This window comes from Squalius cephalus, assembly GCF_949319135.1.
Source record: "Squalius cephalus genome assembly, chromosome: 3".
In the NCBI taxonomy this organism is placed as follows: Eukaryota; Metazoa; Chordata; class Actinopteri; order Cypriniformes; family Leuciscidae; genus Squalius; species Squalius cephalus.
This window is the reverse complement of record NC_137124.1, coordinates 10,033,298-10,052,257: the sequence shown is the minus strand read 5'-3', so window position 1 is coordinate 10,052,257 and position 18,960 is coordinate 10,033,298. Positions and strand designations below refer to the sequence as shown.

The 18,960-nt window shown below is 37.7% G+C and overlaps 3 protein-coding genes across 6 annotated transcripts in view; all 3 read right to left on the bottom strand.

Annotated features, from left to right (window-relative positions):
* The window catches only part of chd3 (chromodomain helicase DNA binding protein 3), a 63,872-nt gene extending 51,814 nt beyond the window's left edge, over positions 1 to 12,058 (bottom strand). For all 4 annotated transcript variants that reach the window (XM_079865856.1, XM_079865857.1, XM_079865854.1 and 1 more), the window contains exons 1-8: positions 11,607 to 12,058; positions 9,201 to 9,343; positions 6,059 to 6,232; positions 3,338 to 3,462; positions 3,016 to 3,254; positions 1,710 to 1,837; positions 1,500 to 1,629; positions 982 to 1,157 (exon numbers count right to left, since the gene is read on the bottom strand). In XM_079865856.1, the coding sequence (XP_079721982.1) occupies positions 982 to 1,157; positions 1,500 to 1,629; positions 1,710 to 1,837; positions 3,016 to 3,254; positions 3,338 to 3,462; positions 6,059 to 6,232; positions 9,201 to 9,343; positions 11,607 to 11,772 (1,281 nt within the window). In that variant the 5' untranslated portion in view covers positions 11,773 to 12,058. The remainder of the gene's footprint in view (positions 1 to 981; positions 1,158 to 1,499; positions 1,630 to 1,709; positions 1,838 to 3,015; positions 3,255 to 3,337; positions 3,463 to 6,058; positions 6,233 to 9,200; positions 9,344 to 11,606) is intronic.
* Positions 12,059 to 13,801: 1,743 nt separating this feature from the next.
* Positions 13,802 to 18,908, bottom strand: cyb5d1 (cytochrome b5 domain containing 1). Its single transcript, XM_079867965.1, has 2 exons — positions 18,696 to 18,908; positions 13,802 to 14,265 (listed from the first exon to the last, which is right to left on the bottom strand). Exons 1-2 carry the CDS (start codon positions 18,891 to 18,893, stop codon positions 14,038 to 14,040), a joined length of 426 nt encoding a protein of 141 aa, XP_079724091.1. The 5' UTR covers positions 18,894 to 18,908; the 3' UTR covers positions 13,802 to 14,037.
* dnajc3b (DnaJ (Hsp40) homolog, subfamily C, member 3b) overlaps positions 18,898 to 18,960 on the bottom strand; it is a gene marked incomplete at its 3' end in the record, with an annotated part of 12,027 nt that continues 11,964 nt past the window's right edge. The window contains exon 12 of the mRNA XM_079865792.1: positions 18,898 to 18,914. Coding sequence (XP_079721918.1) covers positions 18,898 to 18,914 — 17 coding nt within the window. The remainder of the gene's footprint in view (positions 18,915 to 18,960) is intronic.

Here is an 18,960-nt window from a genome sequence, read left to right as displayed (position 1 = left end):
GGGGTGGGGTGAGCAGTTGCTCATTATCATTTAAAGAGACATGCACCGAAACGGGTCGCTGTGAACAGAGCTGTTTTTGAGGAGGTAAAAAGGATGTTGTTTTACTCAACCATTGAGGAATTTTAACCAAAGTATGTTACAAACTTTACACGAAGACCCTTAAGAATCATAGCAACTTGTGGAAAATGGGCATCCGATGACCCCTTTAATATCAATATAAGTAAGGATAGTATGAACAGGGGTGCCCAATCCTGCTCCTGCCGATCGACTGTCCTGCACAGTTCATCTCCAACCCTAATCAAACACACCTGAAGCAACCAATTAAGGTCTTTAGGATCACTTGAAAATGAAAGGCAGGTGTGTTTGATGAGGGTTGGAGATGAACTGTGCAGGACAGTCGATCAGCAGGAGCAGGTTTGGGCACCCCTGCTGTATAATATCAGTCTTTAAATGCAAGATATTTTAAGTGTACTTAAAGTATACTTGCAATAGTTCCACTTAAGCACAATCAAATATACTTAAGTATTTCTTTAGTTGGACCTCGGCACTACTTCTGGATAAAGTGCATTTAGTACAAAATTAGTTGTTCCAATTTAGCAGACTTTTAGTATACAAATTTTTAGGATACCAAAAGTACAATTGCAGGGTATTTATATTACGTACATAAATATGTAAATGTATTTGTAGTATCCTTAGCATAAAATAAATGTATTTCAAATACATAGTATATTTATATATTAGTATATTTTATATATTAGTATATTTATTTTTCACTAGGGAATAAATCTAGAAAAGCTCAATGTGAAGATCCTACAGAATAACAAACTGAAAACATCCTGTTTGATCTCATACTGTATATGATGAAGGTTTGTTGATGATCTGCTCTTATGTGGGGAATATATCAGACGATGTCTGGCTTCACTGAGTCCTTCAGTTTCAAATGGACCTGTGACTCTGTAGGTTTGGGTTGATGTGACTCACGCAGTGAGGGCAGCTCCACTTGCCCTCGGGCGCTTTCTCCAGCTCAGGCTCAAGGCACACCAGGTGGTAAGCTCGAGGACAGGTATCACACAGGATGATCTCTCCTCCCTGCTGACACACCTCGCAGTAGTCCTGATGGTCAGTCTCATAGCCATCGCCATCCTCATCACCCAGCACTGAGAAAGAAAGAGAGAGATACGAGCATAAGCGAGCATAATGTCCACTTCAGTAAGAAGATTTTAAAAGCAATTTTTAGCCATTATCGGTGTGCATCCAAACCGCAATGGGTGATTATCATTGGTACTTACTCACAATTCTATGGTAATGAACTAAGAAACTAATATAATTTTGGGGCACAAGAATGAGGAATGATTATAATTTGTATGAAAATCATAATATTTAAAAAAAAAAAAACTTAGGTTTTTTTGCTTTTTGATTTATTCATTAAATCAGAGGGTTAAACAGAGGCATTGTTTTTAAAAACAGATCCAATTCAAAGATGGGGGGGGATATCTCACCCTTTTTCTTCTTCTTCGCTGGACGACCCCTTTTGTTCTTCTTGACCCGTCCCGAGCTGTCAGATCGGACTGAGGAGCTATGAACGCTGGAGTTCTCCTGCTCAGAGTCGTCCTCATCCACCTCCTCACTCTGCATAACACATACAATCAAACACAACCACTGCACCCAACACATGTTTACAGGTATATGCAATACACACACACTCTCACCGAACTGCTCTTCTTCCTCTTGTTACCAAGTGCTCCCAGTTTAATGCGCAGAGGAGCCATTTTCTTGGGTTTTGGCTTCTTCTTGTCTGAGACACGAGGACTCTTACTGCGTTTCTTATAGCCAGGGCCTGCCGATAACCAATAAATGGGCAATATTAAAATTAGGTAGCATTTTGTCTGGATAAAAAAAAGAATATACTAAAAAACTAAAAATATATATTTTTAAATGCTACAAGTTCAATAAGGTGCAGTATAAAAGAGTAATATTAATTTGCTATTAAATATGCAATTAAATTAAATGTCTTATTAAATTAGTGTATCATAAGTGAGATTTAAAGCGCCTCTATTATGCTTTTTTGAATATTACCTTTCATGCAGTGTGTAATATAGATGTTTGTGAACGTAAAAAGTCTGCAAAGTTTTAAAGATCAAAGTGCACGACAAATAAAGTTATTGTCTCCTAAAAGAAAGAATCGACTCTGAACTGCTGAAACGAGTCGTCAGTAATTCCAGTCTCTCTTCCTGTTACAAACCTACGTAACAATTTAACTCATTTGCATAATGCCAGTCTATGGTGTTCATTGGCTGCCCGTGAACAGCGTCTACTTTGACCCTCAAACACTGTAGTTGTTGCTGAGACTGGAAGAGTTTGATTCGTGTTGTTCATGTCGGGAAGACGCTGTTTTCAGCAAATGATACGGAAAAACTGACACCATCATTACTGTTCGTATGATTACAAGTGCTATGGAAGCCTTCGGAGCTGAAATTCAGATGTTTGGTCAACCAATCACAACAGACTGGACTGTTTGACCAATCAGAGCAGAGTAGACCAATCACAACAGACTGGACTGTTTGACCAATCAGAGCAGAGTAGACCAATCAGAACAGCCTGGACTGTCTGACCAATCAGAGCAGAGTAGACCAATCAGAACAGACTGGACTGCTTGACCAATCAGAGCAGAGTAGGCTTTCGGAAAGAAGGGGTCTTTTCTCTGAATCTTTGAGAAATGAGGTGACATGCAATGTATATTCTGAGAAAATGAAACTGTTTTTTGACCTTGAATGCATGAAAATCAATTGTAGCAGACCTCTATAACAAAATTAGGAACCTTTAAAATAGCAATAATAGGGGCACTTTAAGTGTCCGCTAAGATGGCGACAAAGGTCATCTGAATGTAAAAACAGAAGAAACGTTTTATAATTTTTAAGATATTGCTATCAGTCCTACAAAACCAGACATTTTTAGTGCTGTGTGTTGTACCTGTACTGAAACCCAAAAAGCTGCCCATGCTTTCTGACCCCTTACCTTTGCCCTCTTTGGTCTTGGCCTTGCGAAGTGGTGGTGGCTGAGGTGGGGGTTCAGGGGAGGCCGATGCTGCCGAGACCTGCTCAGCAACGGCTAATGCGGCGGCGGCGGCCACGGCAGCGACGGCTGCGGCCGAGCCTTTGAACGGATTATTGGTGCTGAACTCACGCCATTTGGCCCCCAGAATGGTCATCATCTTGGACATGGGGATTTTAGGGTTCTTCTTAGCAATCATGGGTCTGCAGACGATATAATACGTTTAATACAGAAATGTTGCTGCAAAGGAACTACAATGTGTGAAAGCCCTGGTGCAAGTCAGTACCTCATGAACTGGCTGAAGGCCTTGTAGTTGGTTAGTGTGCGGTAATCTTCTTCTGTGAATGTGTGATCGACATCTTCCAGCCCCCACTCTCTAGCCAGCTGGGCTGATGTTTTCATCTCTACCGGCTGGAAGAGAGGCTTCGTCATATGGCTGTCACAGTGTGAATGGGTAATAAACATCTGGACACATCTGGGCTCCGCTACATGTTAGCTGGATCAGTAATTATGTGTGTGGTACATTATCATGGCCATGCAACAGTTAGAAACATCATGTCACAGTTTGTGCATGTCATTCTTTCATAATTTCTGGAGGCAAGTGCGAGAATAACCTCTGATGATGTGCTAGCATATGTGTTTGTGAATGTGTGAAGTTTCTGTCTGCAAACACCTTACATCGAGGCAAATTTCTTGCATATACAGCACTAACACCAGCTCTGCAGATGAAAGCCATTCATATTCTGATACACAGTAAATACTAACCGCTATCTAATATTCAACTTATTATTATGTATCAAGGGAATTTATCATGGGCTTGAATTCTTTTGAACTCTGTTGTTTTGTTGTAGTTGGTATTTTTGTTTTGGAGGAAATCAGTGTTAAGATGATTAGTTTTCCTCTGGTGAACTTAGATCCTGTGGAATTGAAGCAAGTTCTCTCCATATAAATGCAAATATTTTAAATAATTATGTAAAATATAATACTTTAATCCAACTGTAGATCTGGATTAAAGTGTTCTTGCAACTAGGTAACTTTACTTTATTAAAGGGGTCATGACGTGGATTTTTATTTTTATTTTAATATGTTACTTGAGGTTCACTTATAATGTTAATAAAGTTTATTTTGCAAAATAAATAAAAAACTATATATATTATTTTCAACCCTCATTCTGTCTCAAATTATCAGTTTTTAAGGGGCAGCTCCTTTAAGGCTTGTCAGTACACAGCCACTGTTATGATTGGCTAACGTCACTGCACCGTATCAACGCACACTCACTATTGCACAAGAGTAAGTGTTTTGAAAAGATTATCCACATAAAACCATCATTTACAGACAAAGCATTATGAAATCATTTAGTTCAGTTTGTGCTGGAGCTTCTGTCAGATTCAACACAGTCGCTGGTTCATCTTTCACAAGAGTTTCTTTGTGAACTCTCCATTACACTGAGCCTCGTCTACAAAACAAAATGCCCCGAACAAATATATAATCCTTAGACATGATCCGGGACGACATTAAAATAAATCATCCACTTGTTTCTGATGCTGGGATCCTTCTGAAGTCTGTACAGAGAGGCAAACAAACTTTTTAAACCAAGTGAACGTTCTTTCACTCGTCTATTAGTCCTGTTGTCGACAGACTCAAGTGTGTGGAGTATGTCGGAAACTGAACGCGCATCTGTAAACTGTATCAGTGTAGACAGCGTCAGTGATTTTAAAGGGGTGGTTGATTATGATTTCACTTTTTTAACTTTAGTTAGTGAGTAATGTTGCTATTTGAGCATAAACAACATCTGCAAAGTTACAACGCTCAAAGTTCAAAGCAAAGGGAGATATTTGCTTTAAAAGAAATCGCTTTTTAAGGACTACAACAAACGGCTGGTAGAGACGTTCATGACGTTCCTCACGGGTTAGTGACATCACAAACCCTAAAATTTACATAAACCCCGCCCCCTGAACACGATTTATAGATTATCAAGACAGAATATGCTAATCAATGACTAGAAGATAACTACACATAAGCTACATAAACTCATCAACTAACCATTCAGAAACGTCCTGTTGCTTTCTACATGTTCGAGTCTCTCCATCATTGTCTGACTCCGGTTTGAACATAAAAGGATAAACGTTTTGAAATGTTCAGTGCATGTCAGTGTGAGGTAAAAGGACATGAACTGTTGAAGCTCCGCCCCCTGTACTGAGAGCAGCAGCTCATTTGCATTTAAAGGGACACACACAAAAACAGTGCGTTCTTGCTCACCCTCAAAAAGTGACAATTTTAACATGCTATATAAAAATATCTGTGGGGTATTTTTTTGGGGTATTTTGACCGAAAACTTCATATACACACTCTGGGGACATCAAGGACTTATTTTACATCTTGTGAAAAGGGCATTATACCAGCCCTTTAATGGGTTCTATGTTTTTGACGTGACGCTCACATCCAGTGTAGGAAAATGTCAGTCGTTAAGCGACTGAACGCCAGTGGGCGGAGCCTATGGTGTGATGATGTTTAACTATTCGTCGATGTCTTGCTCTGGAGGCAGGCATATGCAAATGTACTTGGCTATGTGACGTCACAGATCCCGCAATGTCAAAATGAGCTTTTTTCTAGATTAAATAAATGCTTTGTTTATAATGATGAGGACGTCTTAAGCTAAGAAACTTGCAGGATGTTTTAATGGTATACAAATGTATACCATATCATACTCTTACTATATGTCAAAAGATCAAAGGAAATTTGATTTCTCATGGCATGACCCCTTTAAGTTAATTTGTTCATAAAATAAAGTACGTCCACAGAAAAATGCAATTCCTACTTAACTTTACTTGAGCCAAACAAGTATGTCTACTTTGATAAGTTTTTATTCTCTAAGTTGAGTATTAAATTTTACACTTTATAATGAGCTGATTGTGTTTGGATACAGAAGAGAATAAGGAAAAACAAAACCTGAATCATGCGACTCAGCATGCAGAGCAAGAAAAGACAGAGATCGCAAATGGATAACCTTTGTGGTCTCTTCATGTGTGCTGTCTTCATCCTCTTTCTTCTTTTTCTTGGTTTTCTTCTCTTTTTTATCCTTGTGTTTCTTCTTCTTTTTCTTCTCCCCTCCGTAATCGCTGGCAGCACTGTCAGAGTTCATGGCACAGTCCGGTTCTGAGTCTCTCTCTATGTCACTGTCCTAAAGGAAGGCAGAGAAAGTGAGATCAACCTTAAGAACATATCATTGGAGCCGTCAATATACTGCATTCATTTAATACACTTAAAGGGATAGTTCACTTTGAAATTAAATTTTGGTATGTTTTAGCTTACCTCAAGGGCATCCAAGATGTAGGTGTCTTTTTTTCCGCAGTAGTTTCAATTTTGATATTTTTAGGTCAAACCGTTCTTGTCTGACAGTCATATCATGCAGGTCTGTGGTCACTGTCTCAAAGAGCATGCACAGAGTCCAAATTAAAACAATTCCCCATCGTCCAAATTAAACAATTCCCCATCGTAAGTACACATTGATGGCCTAAGACACGAAACGAGCGGTTTGTGTGAGAAAACGAACAGTATTTATATAGTTTTTAACTCTTATACACAGCCACGTCCAAGTGATCTGAGGGCGCGAGCGCATCCTGGTGTGTGATGTGTACGCAGACTGGTGCATAGATATATATATACACTAGATGTCGCCTTAAAGACATTCGTTCCAATGAACTGCTGTAGACGAGGCGACATCTAGTGTATATATCTATGCACCAGTCTGCGCACACGACATACCAGGATGCGCTCGCTTACGATGGGGAATTGTTTAATTTGGACGATGGGGAATTGTTTTAATTTGGACTCTGTGCATGCTCTTTGAGACAGTGACCACAGACATGCATTATATGACTGTCAGACAAGAACGGTTTAACCTAAAAATATCAAAATTGAAACTACTGCGGAAAAAAAGACACCTACATCTTGGATGCCCTTGAGGTAAGCTAAAACATACCAAAATTTAATTTCAAAGTGAACTATCCCTTTAATTATAAAAACAATAATGTGACAATAAATTTGAGCAATTACTTTTAAATGTACACCACGTTTTTTTATTCAAAATCAACAAAATGTATACGAGTCAATGCATCATCAATCCTTTTCCAAAACATGTTTTTGTCTTACCCTGATTCACTATGGTAAGCCTATGATAAGTGTTTATATTTTAGACCTGTCGGGATGGTTTTCACGAGAAATTGCGTACATGCGTCACTCGCCAGTCTCGTCATACCCGTAAATAGAGAGAAGTTTCTCCGGCTACTTTGACGTGTGTCTGGTGTAGGAGTGGCAGAGGCTAGTTTCACAACGAGTGAGAAAGGTTGACATGGAGAAGCTAAATCTCCAAACTCCAGGGAATAAACCCGTTTAAACAAACGGCGAACAGAAGGAGAGTCTGCTGGCAAAAAGAGAACGAGACAGAGCTCGTAATAAAACAAGAATCAACATTGACTTGGCTTTTCAGACATAACAAGAACTGAAGGATTTGAAATGTTGTAAAAGCGACGCGTATCTCTCTAACAGAGTTCATTGTAACACATTATTTATTGTGAAGGCTCATTTCATTATGGTTGTTGTAGCGCTGTGCTAGAATTTATTTTCAATGCAGTACCTTTTAGTTATGAGAAAGAACCATATTCATATGCACAGTCACGCAGAGACAAAGCAAAACCAAAACAATGTTCATCTGCAAAATACACACAGTTTTGTTTTTTAACTGTCTGCTAAAGGGGCCAAAAGTTACATATGGCGCTTTTCCACTACACAGTACCAGCTCGCCTCGCCTCGGCTCGACTTGACTTTGTTTGGTTTTCCACTGTGTAAAAGTTGTACCTGTACCTGCTTCCAGGTACTTTTTTTGTATCACCTCCGGCGAGGTTCTAAGCGAGCTGAGGCGATACTAAAATGTGACGTGAAAACACGGCAGACTGCTGATTGGTCAGAGAGAATCGTCACTATTCACTGCGTCATCATTGCACGTGCCAGACGGAGTATCCTGAATAAAAAACAGCAAAAACAAAAACAAAAACATCCAAAAACAGCATACACTCGATTTCCTCCATTGTCCTGCGTGTGTGAGAAGCGGGTGTGTGTCGCGTAGAAGATTAAGTCACGGCAGTTTCCTGCGGCATCGCTATGACGACCAGGTACTATTGTGGAGGTACTATCTGCAATGGAAAACGGAGCGAAAAGCTGAGTCGAGTTGAGCTGGTACTGGCAATGGAAAAGCGCCAATAGTGTACCTTTAAATGATTCTCTCATCCACAACTTTGTATTATCTCCATTCAAGGGGCTCTTTTTTAGAGATTTATAAAAAATAAAATAAAAATATATATACAGTATATATTATTGATATAATACATTATTACAATTATTATATATAACATATTGATATATTGTGGTTCATAAGGGCTAATTACTCAGCATTAGGAGTGTAACGATACCCTCATGTCACGATTCGATACATATCATGATACTGAACTCACGATACGATATTATTGCGATACTCCAAGACATATGGTAAAAGGTCATCAAAAAATGTACTGTTGATTAAAATGCTAAATTTGATATTACATTGTGTGTGTAAATGAATAGGCTTGGACTTGTTACCCAATGCACAGAACAATAGAGACACCAGAATAAAAATATTCATGATTCTGAAGCTGAAAATACTGAATTATTGTAGACGAATATGCTTACACTTTCACAGACTAGATATATTTAAATAACGTAGGCCACTTTTTACTGGTAACATAAAACATTTGGCATTATCAGGACCCACAAATATCCCCCCATTGCATTATTATACATTATATAGTATTTTAATGTAGTACTGACACTAAAACTCTGTAAACTTGATTTTTTTCACACACAGTAATTTTCATTTTGGGTGAACTATACACAATACATATTGTCACTATCCACAATACATATTGTTATATTTTTGTATTTCGATATATTGTGACACGATATATTGTTACACCCCTACTCAGCATATCATGTAATTTGCCTTAAATTTGTAATTTGATTAAAAATCAACTGATGGTTTGCAGATTACTATTAACTAAAAGTTTAATGAAACATGCATTTGCACATAAAGACAGAAAAACACATCAACCACATACTATTTTTTTGCGCTTGCGCGCTTTGGTCATCTTCCCCTCCTTGTCCTTGTCTTTCTTCTTCGTCTCTTTCTTTTTCTTAGGGCCTCGTTTCTTTTTCCCCAGGTTGTCCCTGTCTGATGTCTCGCCAATGTCGTCTCCATCATCTAAGTGAGAGAGATGCAGGGAAATGAGGGAACATGGGAGGACTGATGAAATTAAAGTGACCGTAATTCTTTGCAAACCCTCTGAGGTATCCTTCAAATCATTTCCCACTTCAATTATTGAACAACACGAGCGGTGCAGAGACCGAGACTGTCACATAGGAAATAAGTCATTCCACTTATGACTTGAACTAAGCTGTAGTATTTAATGAATTAATCTCACAAACATAATTATCTACATGACCTAATTATGACAGCCGGCTCACATGGAAAGCTATTTACAGAGTGAATTTTAAGATGATAAATATTGTATGTGGCACTCCGTAAGATGAAAATTTCAGGCCACTGCATGAGCAGAATAAATTACTCTAAAGCCACCATGAAATCAAAATTGACAATTCTTACTTTTTTTATGGAATACTGCAATATTTATTTTAAAAGATTTATACATGCACATATTTTTATTTATTTATGTGCCCTCATAATCTTTCATCAAAATAACTCACAACCTGTCACTCACATGAATAGCAAACCACAAACTCAAAACTCTCTCAGTCAGAATGTGTTCGTGTTGTCAGTTAACCTACAATGTGCTTCATGGGGTAACATCTAAATCAAAAGGGGTTAATATTATATATTCCAAATAAGGTCCCTGTATTATGCCTCCATAAAAGGCGCTTTGACACAGACATCATCTTTCAGAAGGGGCAACTGCAGTCATGTGACAATTTACAGCAGCCATGTAAAAACGTTGACACGAAACTAAACCAGTCTATTCTTTCATTTAAAGCAGACAGCTCTGTGTAAAACACACACTTAAATTCAAAAACATTCTGGACATAATATTACCAAGTCCAAAATATAATTCAACATGCCTAATACACCTGACGACATTAGTTAAGGCTACACCAAAAGAGCTTTTTTTATTTTAAGGGTCAGATAAGATAGAAATACCTCCTCACGTTAAAAAGTACACCTACTCACTTTCTAGTTTTACACTGCATTATACAGCTTGTTTTTGTAAATGTAGCACCGTATCTGCACTGTATCATCATATCATGTCTGACTAACAGCAAATAGCGCAGAAGTATCGCCATTGCGCTAAGATTAATGAGTTGGATTTGATAGTGTCTTTGTTGCTGGGGCGCGCGCGCGCGGGCAGAGCCCTTCCCCCCCCCGAGCCAGAGGCGGCAGAAACACACACTCGAGGCTCGGGGATTGAGAGGCCGTGAGCTGAGCTGATGCTCCCCTAGTCGTGAACTCCTGCACCCGGAGTGAGAGACCACCAGATGAACCGCACATGGAGGTCGCGGGGGCGAGACAGGACGCGCGTGCTGCTGCTGCTGACTGACTCACGCGCACTGTGGGAATGCGCGAGACACACATTATACGAGGGCCCCAAATATAAAAGTTAGAATTAACTAAAGTTATTTTAAAGAAAAATAGTATTTAAAAATTGTGGAGTCACAAATTATTTTACCAGTTATTATTTAAAAAAAACAACAACAACAACAAAAAAACATTACTCATCACATTCCTCGTAATAATATTACATGTTTATAACTAAGCTTTGATTGTGCGCTATAAGATAGCACATTCATCGACTGAATAGTGAAACTTTTGACTCATCACTATCTCTGTTGATGTCATCATATGCCATGCACATAATAATACAGCGGTTTATTGACATAGTCACAGTCAAACAGCCTGAGGGATGATGACAGAGGACAAACTGTCATGACATTTTGCAAAGTGAAAGCATAGCAGATCTCTGAACAAGGCGGCAGTGGGTCGGGTCAAGTTTATTTACATTGTCACAATCAAAGCGGTAACAGTTAGTCCTGACACTCGCGCCTCTTTCTGACCCGCATTTAGATCAATGCATTGGCTTGTTATTCTGTATCTGCTGAAGTAAATACCCGCGACCTTCAGGGTAAAAAAAAAAAAAGAAAGAAAAAAGAGAGAGAGATGATGGCAGCTTAATGATCCTTTGTCAGATCACCGCGGGAGATGAAAAAGCACCATCATATGACAAGACCTGATGAATGACACAGACGGGACAGAGAGAGAGGGGATCGGTCAACTTTAGCCAAACTCTATGCAACTCTTTGCCGAAATGCACGCGGATAAATAAAGCATGCACAATTCCTAACAGCATCAGAGCATCCATGATGAAGTACACAGTCGCGCAGATGTCGCAGTTTAAGGGTGATTCGCGTTTGTTTCGATGTGTTTTTGTGCCCCGCGCGCGCGGACTGTACGGTACCTGGCGCGGCTCTTGCTGCAGTTTCTCGAGGCGCCGCCGGCGAGTTTATGTCGCTTGCGTTCTCGTCCAGGTCTCCGTCGTCTTCTTCTTCTTCATCAAAATCTCCTCCCTCGGAATTAACCGCCGTGCCCTCATCTTCCTCACAAGAACGGAGAAGAGAGGACATTATATTCCCGCTGGTGACCCCGTTCCGCGAGATCCAAAAGTGTATTCCGTCCGAATTATGATATTTATTTAATATTCAAATCGACACACAAAAAGTGGGGGGCGTTTTGGAATATTTTACACTACAAGGCAGAGAAACAAAGATGGCCGCCCTTATATTTATTTTTTAACAACCCCCCCCCCCCCCCCCCCCCCCATAAGAAAAATCCCCTTACATAAAAATGGCTGACTATATTATTTCAGAACGCCCCCCCCCCCTCCTCCTTCTTTTTTTCTCTTTCTCTCTCTCTCTTTCTCTCCTGTCTCCCCTCCCTTCTTAAAAATAATCACACTGTAACTGGAGGGGGGGAGTATGGCTGATTGCACTTGTATTTCATTTCATTTTTATTGTGTGATCTTTCTCTCGCACTGCTTCAGACTTGCCTGGTTTGTAACTCTGTTTTTTTCTGCAAGTGCACGGTAGTAACGCGCGCGCGCACTGCAGAGAGCAACACGAATCTAACAAACATGGCCACCTTAATATTCTTTAAAGCCCCCACCTTTGTAAAAACAAATCCACAAAAGAAAAAGAAAAAAGAAAAAGAGCTGGAGCGAAAGGGCTGATGTGAGGTTGGCTCGAGGGGGAGCGCTGCCGCAGCCATGCCCACACTTACATCATGTTGCATTGCTTAAAAATTAACTGTTTGAGGTGAGGACAAAAAAAAGCAAGTTATCAAAGCTGCAAAAGATAGAATAATTATTAGCAAATGGAAATGGCATAGATAGATCATTCCACATGTTTAGCTGCTGATTTACACTAATAGTTTGCAAATGCATTCTAAACGCTGACACTTTTCAAGGATGCATGCCACAAGTTTCCATGCAAACCAATGCACATTTTCCAACTTGAAATACCCTTTCTTTGATTAAACTTGCAGTTCCTTTATATATATATTTATATAGTTTCATATTCTAGATCAGCGGTTCTCATCCTTTCTGACAGTATTGTCAAAGACAATTGACGCCCCCAAGATATGTCTGGTACTTCTGCTATATAAAGAAAAAGCTGCACATTTAAAAAAATAATATAATAATAATATATATACTGTATATATATATATATATATATATATATTTATTTTTTTACAGAAACTAGTGGCAATATAATTAATTTAATAATAAATACTTATATAAATAGTTGAAATTATATTTCTAACATTTACTTTTACTATTATAATTACATTAAATAATTATAAATCATTTAAATACAATCACATAACTACAGAAGCAGTTTAAATAACAATGTTTTTCAGTTTACATTTTATTATTATTATTATTATTATTAATGAATTTACATGACTTTTCTAGTCATTTGTGAATACACGTTTTTATTATTATTTTTACTCACAAATTGCAATTTCTAGCCATTAAAATATTTTAGATCTTGACAATAACAAGAAAAATGTATATCTGTTATAGTAAAGTATAACAGATATAAAGTATAGTATATCTGTTCACGACTTTTTAAGATTTGACTTATATGCATGACTTTTCCAGGTCTACAAATCACACTTTTAAAATTCCTTAAATATCCAGGTTTTCTAAGACTGTGGGGAACCCCAGTTATTTAGTAAAAATGACAAGTGTTTGGGGGAATTCATTAAAATAAGAAATATGACATCAGCTCACATCTTGAGCTTTAGCTGTTCAGCTTATTTTAAAGTATATGTTGTCTTATTTTAAATTATTTTTAAAATGATTTAAAATGTTGAATGTTGGTTGAATGTTCTTTCTTGTGCACACGACACAAAGGCAAGCAGCAAATGAAACTGCTTGCCTAAAAAGACGCACGCTTGCTGATGTTAATGGCATCACAAAAATGAGTCTCATAAAGTAGTGATTTCATTGATATGTTGGTTGCATGAAATCAATTCTGTGTACATGCATACATTTATAATGCAAGTTAATTAGGGTTGAGAGCCCGCTGTGGCCTACAATACAGTAGCTGCTGCATTTCCTCAGAGCAATTACCATGGCAACCACCAGACTTTATGGTTCAAGGGTTTATTATGTAGGCTGACATTCATCTTTTTTATTCTGTTGCACGGCATTTGATTGGATGAAGCCCAGAGAGCTGCAATAAGATAACCATAGACAGAAATCGATAAAGCACTGAACACATAAATAGTTGATGTGGCGTTCTTGCTCAGATGCCTATAAATTTGCTAGCAGTGGATACAATATTCTAATGAATTATATGCCATTGTTCATATTAATGCATACGTCTTTAGAGTTCAGTGAGGTCGTCGTTAAAATACAGGCATATGGATGGAGAGAAGAGGTTACAGTCTGGGCTTCCGCAGTAAAACTCATCCTCTTCAGGGATGCCGTTTTCACTCAGGGTCTTGCTCATGTCCAAATTTACACCATTGTGTTTCCAGGTGTAGCTTGATGCATGGGAATTGTAGCGCAGGTATCGCTGGAGAATCTCATCCAAGGTCTCCTCTGAGCATACCTGCATAAAAAAAAAACCCAATTGCTTAAAATAATTATCTGGCTGCTAAAAAGTGCTTCAAATATATGTTTATTTTCTGAACGGTGTAAATAAATACTTCTACAGAAAGACAGAGGGCAGGAATTTGTCTTAGACAGGCCCAGGGAAAGATATGAAATCTTGTTTCGGCCATGGAATAAAAAAGGTAATTATGACTTTTTGGCCCAGTTTCACAGACAGGGCTTAAATTAAGCCAGGATTAGGTCTTAGTTTTATCGGGACGTTTAAGTAGCTTTTATAAACGTGCCTTAGAAAAAACATTACTGGTGTGAATCTTGAGATAAAACAAATGGCACTGACATATTTTAAGATATGTCAATGCATGTTGCTTTCAGTTAAATCAGCTCAAACACGCATTTTAGTCTGGGACTAGGCTTAAGTCTTGTCTGTGTGTGGTTTATCTCACAATTATGACTCTCTTTGTTTCAGACTTGAGATTTTATATTTCCCAATTCTGAGCTTATATCTAAACTTGGAAAAAAGTCTGAACTGCGAGATATAAAATCACATTCAATCATTTTTCCACATTTAATCAATTTTAGCTAACTGTGATTTGTATATGTACATTTCTGAAATACATAACTTAGACAGTTACCTCTGATAACAGATCACTCTAAATTGTAATGTAGACATGCATTTTCTGTAAAGCTGCTTTAAAACTATGATTAATGTGAAAAGCTCTACACAAATAAATGTGAATTGAATTGAATTTCTGACTTTTTTCTTGCACTTCCGAGGTTATATCTCCCAATTCTGAGGTTATATCTAAACTCGGAACTGCGAGAAAAAGTCTGAATTGTGAGATATAAACTCGGAATTCTGAAAAAAAAAGGCTGAATTGTGAGATATAACCTTGGAATTCTGAAAAAAAAAGTCTGAATTGTGAGATATAAACTCGGAATTCTGGGGGAAAAAGTCTGAATTGTGAGATATAAACTCGGAATTCTGAAAAAAAAAAGTCTAAATTGTGAGATATAAACTCGGAATTCTGGAAAAAAAAGTCTGAATTGTGAGAAATAAACTCGGAATTCTGGGGAAAAAAAGTCTGAATTGTGAGATATAAACTTGGAATTCTGGAAAAAAAAGTCTGAATTGTGAGATATAAACTCGGAATTCTGAAAAAAAAACTGAATTGTGAGATATAAACTCAGAATTCTGGAAAAAAAGTCTTAATTGTGAGATATAAACTCGGAATTCTGGGGAAAAAAGTCTGAATTGTGAGATATAAACTCGGAATTCTGAAAAAAAAACCCTGAATTGTGAGATATAAACTCTGAATTCTGGAAAAAAACTGAATTGTGAGATATAAACTCTGAATTCTGGAAAAAAAGTCTGAACTGTGAGATATAAACTCGGAATTCTGGGGAAAAAAGTCTGAATTGTGAGATATAAACTCGAAATTCTGGGGAAAAAAGTCTGAATTGTGAGATAAACTCGGAATTCTAAAAAAAAAGGTCTGAATTGTGAGATATAAACTCGGAATTCTGGAAAAAAAAGTCTGAATTGTGAGATATAAACTCGGAATTCTGGGGAAAAAAGTCTGAATTGTGAGATAAACTCGGAATTAAAAAAAAAAAGGTCTGAATTGTGAGATATAAACTCGGAATTCTGGAAAAAAAGTCTGAATTGTGAGATAAACTCGGAATTCTAAAAAAAAAGGTCTGAATTGTGAGATATAAACTCGGAATTCTGGAAAAAAAAGTCTGAATTGTGAGATATAAACTCGGAATTCTGAAAAAAAAAACTGAATTGTGAGATATAAACTCGGAATTCTGGGAAAAAAAGTCTGAATTGTGAGATATAAACTCTGAATTCTGGAAAAAAACTGAACTGTGAGATATAAACTCGGAATTCTGGAAAAAAAGTCTGAATTGTGAGATATAAACTCGGAATTCTGGGGAAAAAAGTCTGAATTGTGAGATATAAACTCGGAATTCTGGGGAAAAAAGTCTGAATTGTGAGATAAACTCGGAATTCTAAAAAAAAAAGGTCTGAATTGTGAGATATAAACTCAGAATTCTGGAAAAAAACTGAATTGTGAGATATAAACTCGGAATTCTGGAAAAAAAGTCTGAATTGTGAGATATAAACTCAGAATTAAAAAAAAGTCTGAATTGTGAGATATAAACTCAGAATTCTGGAAAAAAAGTATGAATTGTGAGATATAAACTCGGAATTCTGGAAAAAAAGGTCTGAATTGTGAGATATAAACTCGGAATAAAAAAAAAGTCTGAATTGTGAGATATAAACTCGGAATTCTGGAAAAAAAGTCTGAATTGTGAGATATAAACTCAGAATAAAAAAAAGTCTGAATTGTGAGATATAAATTTGGAATTCTGAAAAAAAGTATGAATTGTGAGATATAAACTCGGAATTGTACAGGGAAAATAGTTAGAATTGCAAGATGTTGAACAGTTTAGACATAACCTCTTATAACTCACAGTTGCGAGTTTATTTCTCATAATTCTGAGGGAAAAATAACGAAACTCGCAATTCTGACTTCTTTTCTTGCACTTCCGAGTTTATATCTCTCAGAAAGGAGATGAAGAAGCATCTGGACTGAATGAAAACTGGCAGATGGTTGTTCAGCCCAGAGTTTATATAGCCTGGCTGCTGCTGAAGCAAGTAAATAAGCACGGTCAGTCTGAGAGCGCCTCTAATGCCAGAGGCTCAACATTAGGCTCAACATTAGGTCCATTTCCCTAAATCTGGAAAAGGATCAGATGCAAAGAGTGGGAGGGAGGATGACGTCAAAAGATTGAGAGGAACTAGAAAGAGAAGAAATCCTGCCCTCCTCAGTTTGCTGCAGCACAGTGCAAGCATGCAATATAACATGAGGAATGTGGTCTGTGGAGAAAAACAGGCATTGTATCAGGAATTCCTGTGGTAAAAATCAAGTTTTTAATGTCGTTTATATGTCTATGTGGAGTTTTTAATATGCTTTAAAGATGCATTGTGTAATATTTAGGAGGATCTGTTGACAGAAATGCAATATCATATACATGACTATGTTTTCAATGTTGTATAAAGACCTTATTTAATGAACCGTTATGTTTTTATTACCTTAGAATGAGCCATTTCTATCTACATACACCGCGGGTCCCCTTACATTGAAATGCGCCGTCATGTCTACAGTAGCTCTAAACGGACAAACGCGTTTCGTCACTGTGTTGTTCTTCTTGCAAAAAAGCTAGATGATGAACACAATGATGAGCAAGTAACAATAATATTCACAATAACATATCGTTTTACTGAATAATTAAGTAAACCTTATTTCTTAATTTATCTTCATAAAGAAACCTCATTGCTTAACTGGCTACAGACGACGACATCTTTTCCTGTCGTCCACCGTAACTTCTGTTGGTTGCAATTCGCAACCTCACCACTAGATGGTGCTTAAAATTATACACTGCACCTTTAAGACAAACTATGTGCAAATTCATCAGTCAACACCATTGCTGAGTATTTTCTCCTTAAAACTGCAGTAAACCAAAGACAGTTTTAAAAACGTGGTTCTCTACATCACAAACATGTTGTAACCAATCCGGTCGCGAGGGGGGCGGGCTTTAGCATATCATTAACTATGCTGCCAGGGGGGTCTCAAGAGAACCCAGGTTATCCCGGTACATTTTACTGTTGATATAAAAAAATCTAGTAGATTTAGCAATATAGCGGGATTATGTATATATGATGTATATTACAATGTTGTGATGAACTATATGCCTTTCTCCACTGACGTTCTAAGTTGCTCAAGGCGTTTCTAAGGATACTGATTTTTCTGAAGACAGCTTTCTAAATCAGAGATGGCGAATGGGAACATGGTTTGTGAAACATTAGCAACACATTATTAACTGTTTGATAACGTAGTCAAGCCAAAGGCTAATCATATGAATTACTTATTATATGTCTGACATTGTAGAGAGCGATACATAAAACACATCACCATTCTGATTCATCGACTTATATACAAGCCTGTATAATTCACTCTCCCACTTCTTCTGAATCAGTTTCTGGTTCAAACATGGCTAATGTGGTTGAAATAAACTAACATTACCACTTGCCATTGTGTAGCATTTACTACAGTAAAGCTGACCAAGTGGATCAGGTATTCTCAGCTGGTGTGAGTGAGTGGAGGCGGGGCTAATTTGCATATTAATGGTTCCACGTATACTAAATAAAGCAAGGGTGTAGAGTTACATTCAAGCTATTTTAAAGCATTTTAGTGATCAAATATGATTTTGAATACAGGGGGACTTTCAATAATTAATATGCATTTTTTAAGACACAATCCCGAAATCCTTTTTATGAGTTAGCATTGTGTGTTTAACATTTTCTGCTTGTTGTAACTAAGAGGCAGTAACTCTATGCTGTATACTCATATACTGGGCTACCTCCAGCTTCTGCTCCTGGGAGGTCAGAGTGTTGATAATGCGGATCCAGCGTGTTTTGGCAGACAGCAGCCCAACCTCATAACGGTTATCCCTCCACCACGGCTTCCCGAAGTCATTGGCCCAGTCAGTGCGAGGGCAGGGAGGGGGTATGTGTATAAAGCGCCCCCTAGGGGTGTAGTATTTAATGCAGCCAGTCATCGGGTCAACATGGGTAAGAATCTAAAAAGGGAAAACACCACATTGAGAAGAACAATATATATATATA